Source organism: Xiphophorus hellerii, chromosome 12 (genome assembly GCF_003331165.1).
Source record: "Xiphophorus hellerii strain 12219 chromosome 12, Xiphophorus_hellerii-4.1, whole genome shotgun sequence".
Classification (NCBI taxonomy): domain Eukaryota; kingdom Metazoa; phylum Chordata; class Actinopteri; order Cyprinodontiformes; family Poeciliidae; genus Xiphophorus; species Xiphophorus hellerii.
The window spans coordinates 31,443,714-31,455,400 of record NC_045683.1 but is presented as its reverse complement, the minus strand read 5'-3'; the positions used below and the strand labels follow the sequence as shown (position 1 = coordinate 31,455,400).

The 11,687-nt window shown below is 39.1% G+C and overlaps 1 protein-coding gene across 1 annotated transcript; it reads right to left on the bottom strand.

Moving 5' to 3' along the window:
• Positions 1-96: 96 nt before the first annotated feature.
• imp4 (IMP U3 small nucleolar ribonucleoprotein 4) lies at positions 97-7,663 on the bottom strand. Its single transcript, XM_032578160.1, has 9 exons — positions 7,554-7,663; positions 6,085-6,193; positions 5,881-5,964; positions 5,697-5,806; positions 4,690-4,822; positions 2,941-3,095; positions 2,756-2,850; positions 2,602-2,675; positions 97-464 (listed from the first exon to the last, which is right to left on the bottom strand). The coding sequence occupies exons 1-9, from the start codon at positions 7,554-7,556 to the stop codon at positions 352-354; spliced, it is 876 nt and encodes a 291-aa protein (XP_032434051.1). The 5' UTR covers positions 7,557-7,663; the 3' UTR covers positions 97-351.
• Between the last annotated feature and the right edge of the window lie 4,024 nt (positions 7,664-11,687).

Here is an 11,687-nt window from a genome sequence, read left to right as displayed (position 1 = left end):
AACAATAATAAAAAGATTCAATAATTACTAATAATAATTACGTTAAAATAAACGTAGTTTTTTTTCCCATCACAGGTCAAATAAAACAAGACGACACAAATGATACATATTTTATTTAGAAAAAGAATAAATGCAAAGCAAAAACCACAAAAAGATCTAACCAAACGGGATGCCTGAAAGACATGCTTAATTTAACGGAGCACTCAATACATATGACAAAAATCTATAACTGATGGTGAGGTCATATTAGATTGCTCTATCAAAGGATAAATCATAATATTCTAAACCCCAAAATGGAACTGAAGATCTGTGAAGATAGTGCAGCCGGTTCATTCATTCATGTCTCTGGTCTCACTGCAGGCTGAGGAACTTCCTTTTCTTAGCCGTGTGTGTGTAGGGGTGATGACGCCACTCGACCTCTGCTGTGCTCTCATTCTCCAGGGTACCTAGCTTGATCATGTACACTAAACAGACAAAGAGATTAACTTGTAACAATAATGCTTCTACAGGTTGGGAGCAATTAAAGTTTGTGAAATTGAGCTTTGATTTCTAAAATATATAGTTTAATCGTTTGTCATTCATTCATAGTTTAATGAGGGGGGAATCACTTTTTCATCTACAGTCAGGTTGGTTTAGATACCTTTTATCTTCTAATGAATAAAATAATAATTTGTAAATTGCTTTTTACATATATTTAAGTACATTTTTATCCAACATTAACATTAGTTTGATGATCTGAAACATTCAAATGTGAAAAAAAGCCAGAACAGAAGAAAGCCATAAGGAGGAAATACGTTCTCGCCGTATCATATCCTGCCCCGTAAGAAGAAATAATGAGCTTTTTTAGGATTTCCTTCCAGTGATTTACATTTTGGATTTTTCCATTATTTCTGGTCTGGATGTTCAGATGTTTTCTTAAAGACAATAACAATCTGGTAAATATTAGGGATGTTCTGCCCAAATAAGTGGCCATTGTCACCAGTAGCTTCTAAAACCCAGATAAACCCAAAGGAACAGAGAGCTGGCAAAACCTTTCACATCCCATTTAACCATTTCAGCGTTTCATCACTTTACAGTCACAGTCTTCAATGTATTTCCTTGGGATTTTATGTAATAGACCAACACAATAGAGGATAGTTGTGAGGAAAATTATGCATGAAAACCTGAAAAGTGTGGCTTGTATTTGTTTTCAGCTTCCTTGTTCAGTACTTCGCAGGTTCTCCTTTTGCTTTGGGAAAGAGTTTAGTTTTTGAGGGCATCTGAACACATCAGTTTTCAAACGCTGCCACAGTTTGTTCATTTGAATTAGGCCTGTGCTTTGAGTAGGCCGTTCTAACTCATGTATATGCTTTGATCTAAACGAGGGGTGTCCAAACATTTTGTCACCATGACATGCTGAGGAGGCACTTACTAGAACTAACGGTCGTCATTTGTTTTAAATACAAAAACAAGTAAGGAGAATGAAAATAACTGGAGGAAGTCAAAATAAGTAAGTAGTGATGATAAGGTTACAGCTCAGCGTGGTATAAACATGGAGACAGGAGAGCATAATAATTCAATGTGAAAAATACTGAGAAAAATTAAAACAAGAAGACATTAAGAGTGGATAAATTAATATTTAAACATGGCAAGATAAAGCATTTATTAAATTTCAAAAGGAAATGGGGTTATATGTAAGAACTAAGTTTAAGTAAGTTACGAAAATATTTTGGCCCACACTCCAGCACAGTAAATGGCGATAGTACATCTAAATATTGGCTGTTACTTGCTATAAAACCTGAGAAGAAGAAGAGACAGTTACAACTGTGACGTTGAATCAGGAAGAAACTAAAACATGCAGGATACCAGCTGTTGAGCTGTGGCTTTAGACAGCCCTGCTTTAGAATTTAAGCCAATGAGTAGATGTGGTCCAAGTTACCATGACAATACAAGGAAACCAGAAAAACTTAGAAAGGATGATGACTTTGTGTTGCATCAAACATTTTTGTAAGCAGATTTGTATTTAAAAGTTATAGTTTTGTCCTTATTTATTCTTGACGGAGCTCTGTGAGATGTTCAACACTTGGGAAACGGTTTTACAATCTAATTCTGCTTTAAACGTCTCCACTGTTTTCTCCCTGACCCGTCTGCTGGGTTCTCTGGGCTTCATGTTCTCTAAAAACAACCAGCTGAAGCCTTCACAGCACAGCTGAGTTTAGACTGAGGTTCAATTAGACAGAGATGGACTCAACCAAGTCTTCTATGAAGGCACCTTTCAGATTTTCTTTTCAGCCCAACGAACGTTGAAAACCATTTTTCATTCTACTTCACGATTAAAATCTACGGTGTGTTATTCTGTCAAATTAAACTATATAGAATCATGTAGCTGTAAAGTAACAAAATGTGAACATTTCAGGGAATATGAATACTTTTGCAAGGTACTAAAATGCAAGAGAAGATTTAGCTCTAGTTTAACATAAAACCATTTTGCTGAACTCGTCAGATATTTTATTGAGACCTCAGGAGATTGTGTGAAGTTTCAAAGAATGCTGATGTGCTAAGAACCAGCTCACTTAACAACAGTTTGCTGTTTCAGCACCAGACTCAGCCATCAATACTTACATTTCATTTCAAACCTGGGTCCTACTTCTGTCAGCTCTACGTTCTTGTGGTCGGTTTTCTTATAGGTGTGATGCCTGAAAGAAAAAAAAAAGTGATTTGTCTATTTATTTATTTGCTTTATTTTACTTTCCATAATGTTTTCCACGGCACTGACCTGAAAGAGATAAAGTCCTCCTGGTTGGCGAACGTGATGACACGCCTGCTGTCGTCTTTGGGGACTGGGAACAGATACTTCAAGATATTCGACACCTGCACAAGAACAATTAATTAGTTTTATGTACAAACAAGAGATGTAAGACAATATCCCCAGAGTCTGAGCGGCGCACGCTCGGTGCTCACCCTTTTGCCGAGGCGTGAGGTGAAGTTGTGAAAAATGAGGTGGGGGTAGGCCTCAGACATGGTGCCAATGTTGGGAACATCGTGCCTCATCACCACATTGTAGAGCGTGAAATAAGCTGTGGGTCCAAATGGTAGGTGGCAAATAACCAGGCCATCTGTAACCATACAGGAACATCCAGCAGATCCATCAGATGTCAGTCATGTAACTCAAGTCTCTCTAATAGATGCAGACATGCTCAGTTAAACAAGAAATATTGTGCATTACAGCATCCTGAAAATAGTTAATATGCTAAACACTTAAACACAGTGTGGGTCGGCCGTCGGGCGCTCTGGGATATTTCCCGGTGGCCCGACCCGCTCAGGACAGCTGAGTTAAGGTCGCTCCTAACAATTCCTGCAGGCCACTGGAGTAGTTTCTGCCTGGCTGAAACTCCCACAGACTGCAGTTTCAATGTGGAAAAGACAGATCCATCCTGGACCTCTCCTTTTATGTTCCGAGGCTGTCAGTCACAGCAGTGCACACACACATCAGGTTGTGAACAGGTGTTATGCCAAGAAGAGTATGTCTGGAAGCCCTGCCGTGGAAACGTGTATCGCTCAAAACAACCACATATTAATAAGAAGAGATTCAAATATGACCCACAGGGCAGCTTTAAAAATATATGTAATATTAACTTATTCTTATTCCACGAAAGCTCTGAAAAGTTTTGATGTATTCTGGCAAATTGACTCAAAATAGGACAGTTTTGACACCTTTTATCTAAACACGTTTTAGTCATATGCCTAAAGCTCTGTTGTCACAGTCCGGTTTTCTCTACCAACATCATTTCAGCATCGCATAACATCCAATCGGTTGCAATATAGAACACAGAATACGTTTACATGTTGATGGTAAAGTACACAACTTGGTTATCTCTAGGTCTCTATAATAAGTATATCAACTAATATACGGATAGAATTCAGAGTTTCACTAGATTTTTTCATTGTCCATCATTTTGACTGATGGCGTTAAAAATATCCTGTCAATTTATATATTAAAATAAAATGTGCCGTTATATTAATGACATATTTAATTTAATTTCATTTGGCTTAATTAATATTCAAAAAGCCGAACAGAGAATCCACGGCGTGTCATCACACATCAAGCAGATGAATAAATGTCATTTTTTTCTATACAGTGACAAAAACCACTGGCTGTGGCCCAGTAACCACGTATGAAATGACTGCACTGAATATGAACTCTGGTCTTACTCCTTCATCTTGGTAAGCATGGACCTCAATAGCACACCTGCTTGTAATCAAATGTCTCAAGAGTTTTTATGTTGTTCTGGAGGTCAGAGTTACAAACAGAACTTCAGCCAAAGTTTCAAAATCAGGGAACATTGCTCCAACAGAAGCAATCAGAAGCTGATAAGACTCTCTGAACGCTGGTTCGGCTGCACCAGATGAGCTCTAAAGTCTCCATAACTCTTCAGCTAGATCTGTGCATTATTCAAAAGATTAGATACTTGGGGAGAACACATCAAATTTCAGGGGTTGTTTTAGCAGCATTCTTTCCATCATTGACCGTTTTTTGTTTTGTTTTAAAACGGTGACAGAAAAATCTGAAGGACTTTATTTATAAAACAAATGCCAAAGGTATGACTACTTTTACAGTCTCTATAAAATTACACAATCATTAGTTCCAGGTTCACCTGGTTAAAACAACAGGAAGCAGCTAGGAACAAAGGCTAATGTCAGCCTGCCTACCTGGCTGTCCTCTGGTTTCATGTATAATGACCAGGTCTGATACGTTGTTGGCTTTACAGGCTCGCACCAGCGCCGCCACCTCATGGTTTCCTCTGTTCATCCGCTGGGCTCCAGGAAACATCAGCTTTACCTCCTGCAGACAACATGGAGGCATGTTACTCACTGATCTCTGCAACATTTCACACTTTACAGAAAGCTACAACGGCAGTGAGATCAGTCAGTCTTCTGTCGGTATCTGTCCTGTCAAACCTCCCAAAGCAACACACAGCACCTTGCAAAAGTATTCAACTGGAAATGTTCAGTTTGAAAGTAGCAAGTATTTCCATGCATCTGCTAGGAAATTAAAATGTACTGAAAAAGTATTTAAACATTTTCACCTTTTGCCAAATTACAAACACATTTGTGATAAACAAATTCAATTCAGTTTGTTAGGTGCTAATTCACAACAAACGTCGTCTCAAGGCTCTTAATCATTTCACTCCAATCAAACGCATTCCACCTGATCCTAGGTCAGTGGTTTCCAAAGATTTTCTGGTCCCCCATATGGATTACAATAAACTCCCCCCCAAAAAATACGTAAAAAAATATTAACTGGGCACACACATCGTTCAACCAGACATAAACCTATACACATATTTTGTTTTCAAACTCCACTGAAGTTTATTTCACACTTCAGGTTGCAACAAAACACACTACAAACCATCTATATAGTGAAACACTTTTGTGTAACAGTTTTTTTTTTTCATTCATCCATACCGCTTTCCGCCCCCATTTAAGCTTAAACTTGTTTAATGTGTTAAACTTTTTAGATTAATCGTATGCGTTAATGCTGACTGCCCTAACTATAAATCAACTACAGATGCCAGAGCGCAAGGCTTTCACCTCAGCACTGCATGATGGGAATCAGCATGCAGAGCTGCCTGCAGGGAGAGGCAGACAGTAATGATCACAGTTTGTTTACATGTGCTCTACATCATCTCATCTGAAACCAGGTTCCACATCAGCACCTTGGCAAACATTTTGAGTCTGGAGCTCGGGTCTCTGGACGTGGTCACCATCAGTTTGGGGTCCTCCACTCCGGCCCATTTATACTCGTCGTCCATGTGAGAGCTGACGCCTGAACGCAAAAAAGCAGCCAGTTACAGGAGCTGAGAGGGACATGTGGAGGAACACAGCTAACAGTCAGCTTGCCTTCTGCCCCTTCGTCATCGTACTCCACCAGCTTTTGCAGCCCCAGGGCTTCTCTGCGGACGTCGGGCGGAAGGGGAGAGTTTTCTGTGGTCAAGAACAAATACCTGTGTTACAGGGAGATTTGTGGTTGAACAGCTCCTAGTGCTAACCACTCATGCAAAATGCACGAGGAAAAAGGCGATCTGTGTTGTCGCGCGCTCTCACTGTCGAGTGCGTCCTTCAGCTTCAGTTTCTTCTCCTCTATCGTTCGCAGCCGGTCCTCCTGAGCCTTCCTGTACAGGTACTCCCGCCTCAGCCTCACCTCTCGACGGAGCTGCCTCACCGTCACACAGCAGAAAAACACAGAAAAGCAGGCAGAGTGTCTCAGACTCAAAGCACACGCTCCTACGAAGTACAGGGTTTTCCCACTTTTCCCACAGTAAAATTCAAACACTTTCAAGGTTAGTTTTCTAATTTTTCCCAGCACCACACTTTAGAGATGAAAACAATACAAATGAACTAAAAGAACATTACTACAGTATATTATATTATTTATTACTGTCTTTAATGTCTTGTAAAAATATTCTACAGCAGGGAAAAAGTAAACTAAAATATAATACATTTTTATGTTTTGAAATGTCTATTACATACAATGTATACAAATGACTGGTCTGAGAACAAAACACACATTTAAGAAAAAATACCCCAATTTAATAACTTTGTTTAATGCATAAAATATAAGTCAACCTTGAAATTATTTCAATTACACAGACCAATAAGTCATTCAGCCATTAGGAGCAATCAATATTTATTAGAGTGAAACAAACTGTGTTAAGGTAAAACCATCTAAAAAATATTCTCACTAAGTTTTCTGGCATTTAGCAAATAGAAATAATTTTTATCATTCTAAATGACCGTAAAAAAACAAAAGTCTGTTGTGATTTAACTTCAGACGGTGACAGATGAATTCATCATTTATGACATAATAAAGTGAGGAAATACAAATTTCAGTATTTTCTTGTGATGTGAATAATACATTAATCAACAACCATACTTTTCCATACCTCACAGGTACCCTGAACATCAGCCAACTAAACCACTTTCATTATTTACACTCTGTGTATTTTACTGTTAAAGTACAGTCTGGGACAGAAAAGCAGCATTAGACTGGGCCTTGAGGACAGGGAAGGAAGTGGTGGGTCAGCTGGGGAGACACTGTTCAGTGCTCTGCTTCAAAGCAGATCTTCCAGTTTGCGGGGGGAAAGCAGCAACACGGAAAAAGAGATGAGACTGTGGTGAAAAGAGCAAAAACCAACAACAAAAAAAGAAAAGGAAAAAAAGCAGAAAATATTCAGAATGGTGAGAACAGATCATAGAACATGAGGGGAAACGCAGGAAAAGTCAGAAACAGACTCAGGATGAAACAAGCAGCACTCCTGCTCAGTTCCTCTCCTGTTTTAACCTAAACTTTATAATTCCACAGGCCATCGTACGGACATTTTAAATGTTGAGCTCCAGCCCCTTTAAACCTCTGGTAGTGTTTATGGAAAGCTGTGTCCTCCTGCTGGCTCCTTATCCTGTCTTCAGCTTTAAACACCAGGGAGGTTACAGACTCAACCATGTCAACGCGGCCGCCATTATCAGCTCAAACTGCGATACTTTCCTAATAAAAACTAATGTTGTTTTTAACTCACCATGATGCCGGCTGCTAGCTTCCAGGCTACACAAACTCACGTGGGGGAAGGAAAAGCTCCCAAACAACAACTCCCGTCATTCGCTGAAGAAACAGCCAATGAGAGCCATCGGTACTGACTTTGGCTAGCTTTTCAAAATAAGAGTCTGAAAGGAATATCCACAGTGTGAAGGTATAATGTAGAGCCGCTGCTGTCCTTTCCGCACACATACATCATATCTGCTTAATTAATTTTCTAGAACGGGGATCTGTAACCTGTAGTTCTGGGGTCACATGTATCTACTTCGGATCTTCAGACTGGCTCTATTAAAAACAAACAAAAAAAAACTTTGTTTAAAAATAATAAAGAACTTGTTTTAAGGACAAATGTAATAAAAATATTACTTTTAGATTACAGGATATCACAAATAGAACTAAGTATTACTTAAAAAAAAGAAAAGCTATCTATCTTTCAGGTTTTGCAGTTTTAGACACATTTCATTTAGCTGACCCAGGGCCAAAAATGGCTCTCTGGTTTGAAAAGGCTAACCTTTGCCTTAGAAAGACGTTTTGTATCCATTGTCAGTTTGCTGTAAGACAATGTGGGGTTTAGAATCCAGTAATAAAAAATAAAAAAAAACTTCTAAAAAAACTTGTTGGATGAGCCTAATCTAACATATTTCATAGCACCCCAATCCAAATGGGATCTGAACTAAAATTTAGTTTGGCTCTAATATAAAGTTTAAAGAAATGTGTATGTAATTAAATTCAATCAATTACCGGTAATATATAATTGTAGATTTATTTATCTTAATAATTCAAGAAAAAATCTCAACTGCATACAGAAGTAAACTGATATGCAAAAGCTTAACAAACTTCATGAAGCAAAACGGTTTGTTAAGATGAACAAACAGACGAAGGAAGACACAAAGAACAGATGGTGTGTACGATGCGAGGGCAGGATTGATAAAAGGGTGAGTCGACCCGGAACCTCAGTGGGCCAGTTCTGACACCAGAATAAGAATCACAACGAGCAAAAGAAAAGAAAAGAAAGCCCATAGAAAATGAGGATATCTCATTAAAAAATTGTGCAAAAAGAAAAGAGCTTAAAAAAAAGAGGGCCAAATACAAAATATACTGAGACTTTAATCTGAGTTGCAGTAATCATCCAATCAGCATGTACAGATAGGAACCTCTGTGTGGTTAGACATTTCCTGAAGCTTGGCCACTTTTTTAAGCCTCCTCTTCCGGTAAACATTGCCTTTTTATTTTATTCGTAGTAAGTGCAGCTTTGCTCGGTGTTTGGAATATGCATTCTTTAATCCTGGTATTCCTTTTGGCAATAGGTAAGTCTCCAAAAAGAAGTGATGCTGATTTAAATCTCAATCTGATGAATTAATGCTAGTTCAACTGCAGAGCTTCATGTGTCTTTACTGTGCTATATTTCTGACTGAAACACCTTGAAGAGTGTATAAAACTTCTTCATGCAGAGCATTTCTAGAAATCGTTTTGTTCTCCAGACCACTTTCTTCACTTTTAGGTAAATAAAAGTTTAGTTTAGTGAATTCTAAAGCTTTTTACAGCATGGTCAAGTTGTTTTGGTTTGGTATATTTCCAAATGTTCATGCAGGTGGGAGTGAAGCAGTGTTCTGGCAGAGGCTCACATGCCCCTACGAAGCCCAGCAGCAGAACCTGCTGCGGGTCTGGTGCCGGCAGAGCTCTGCAGAGTGCTGCACGGGCCTCACCTTCAGCAACAGCTCCCCGTTGGCTGATGGAGGCAAGCTGAGGGTGACCCAGGACCTGCACTCCTTCACCGTGGAGGTGCTGGAACCGAGCCCCACAGAGGGGGTTTACTGGTGTGGCCTACTGAGCAGAAACAACACCATCATCAAGCTGGCTGAAGGATATTTTCATAGCTGTAAGTAAAATCAGCGGCTTGACAGCCAATGAAAGCCCAGCTTTGATTGTTGCGTCTGTTTTAACTGCTGTGGGTGACGATCTGGTGAAAGATGGCTTCCAGTTAGTTCACTGTAATGATCATTTTTAAAGGCCTGCTAACTTGGGATGAACCAATCCATTTTTTTCTCTTCCGGTAGCGATACAGATATCTGACGTTTAGTATTTGCCAATACTGAGCTGATACAGAAAAACAGCTGAAATGACTTTAGGCGTTTCTTTTTAAACACAGACATAAATGTACTGATTTACAGATTTGTTTGGTAACTCTGCATCAGCACTGCTCACTGAAACACACATACAGCTTCAGAAGGTTGATCAAACATGTAAAAACAACTGTAATCTGTTCAGTCAGTGCAGTACAACAGTAAATGTAAAATAAATGATAAAGAAAATGAAACTGATGAAAACAGTAGGTTGACTACCTTGGTCAAACATGGATAAATAAACTGCAACAAACCTTCTGTCAAAGGGTTCAGAAAGTGCAATTAGGATTTCTAGATACAATGTAAAATAAATAATAAAGCATGATCTCGCACAAAGCATATTGGACTATTCTATGCTGCCCTTTTGGACCAGTCTGACTGAAACAGCTTGAAGAGTGTATAAAACGTCTTCATGGATCAGTCACATATAGTTCCACCAGCTGTTTGCTAATTGCTGCTGGCTAGTCTGAAGGAGCTGTGTGGGGGAGTGTTGCTCAGTGAGGCGGAAGCTCTGAAACTTGGAAACTGAGCAGGAGCTGTACCTTGAAGGCAGAGCGAGGACCACCCAGCCATTTTGAACAACTGAATGGTTGCCATGGAGATTAAAGAATTTCTTAAATAAACATGAAAGTACCAAGACAACAACATAAAGTGACTGTGGCAGATTTATACCCACTTTTCTTTTATTGAGGATGCATAAAGTTGATGAACTGTCCAGTGAGAGCGGTGTTACAGTAGACATGACCACTATAAGCTGATCTCCATTAATTTGCCTTCACTGCAGCCTCAGCTGCTTTCATCTGGAGTTTCACTCGCTGGATGATGCTGCCTCTGCTGCCCGTAGTGACCATATGTACTCATGTCTGCACCACAAGTAAGCTGTTCCTGTTTTTCTTCTCTTATTTTACCGACAATGTGGTTCACTCAGGGGTGAAAATTAACTGGTTACATTCACCTGCGCTGCTGTAACCAAGAACAATTTGTCTGTACTTTGTGCTTTTAAAAGTTGTTTACGGAGCTTAAACTTTTACTTCTACTTTAGTTTGTTTTGAATAAAATATTTTACTCAGTTACATTTAAAATAATTCCTGCTAACGAATAAAATAGTAATAATAAAAACAACTGAAAAAAAAACAGCATTTATTGTTCTGCTGGGTTAATAATCAGAGTCCATGTTGCATCATTTGGAAGACGAAGGAACTGGAAAAACACATTGAACATACTGTAGTTCAAGTTCCTCTGAGAAAAAAAAATCCTCACTGTGCTTAAAGGACCAAATTATAAGTATTAGAAAGACATCAGCTTTATCATATAATGTCAACTTAGTTTGGTTTATGTTCAATGCTATGACCACATAAACATTCTGAATAATATTTTAACAACTGATGTAACGTGTATCAGTTATATCTGGTGCTTGTGATTCTAATCTGTATTGGCGACCAGGTGCTTAGTTTGGAGTCAGTTACGTATTTAAAAGCATTAAGACAGGAAGAGTGGACACACTGGACAGTGATGAAGGTCAGAAATGCCAGGTGGCCAGGCTGACAGAAGATACTAGATATTTACGTATTTAAAATCACACAGAACTCTCAGATATTCATGATGTGATAAGCTATCACGTGTTGTATTTTGTCAAATTTTTATTTAACCTCTATTTTACCTGGATAAAAAAGTCATTAAGATTAAAAATCTCTTTTTCATGCGTGGCGTAGTGGTTAGCGTGACCCATATTTGGAGGCCTTGAGTCCTCGACGCGGCCGTCGCGGGTTCGACTCCCGGACCCGACGATATTTGCCGCATGTCTTCCCCCCTCTCCTTCCCAGTTTCCTGTCAGCCCACTATCATATAAGGGACACTAGAGCCCACAAAAAAGACCCCCTGGAGGGGAAAAAAAAATCTCTTTTTCAAGAGTCCTGGCCAAGACCCAGCAACAAATACAACACAGAAAAATACAGTTAGAAGAAAATGTCACGCTATAAAAAGCAGCTATCTGT

Excerpts from the sequence above, each read along its gene's own strand:
- imp4 (XM_032578160.1), bottom strand. Across the intron at positions 4,823-5,696 it reads GACTCAAAATGTTTGCCAAG|GAGGTAAAGCTGATGTTTCC; the intron begins GTGCTGATGTGG and ends TGTTGTCTGCAG. Across the intron at positions 465-2,601 it reads ACCCAGGTTTGAAATGAAAT|TGTACATGATCAAGCTAGGT; the intron begins GTAAGTATTGAT and ends TTGTCTGTTTAG.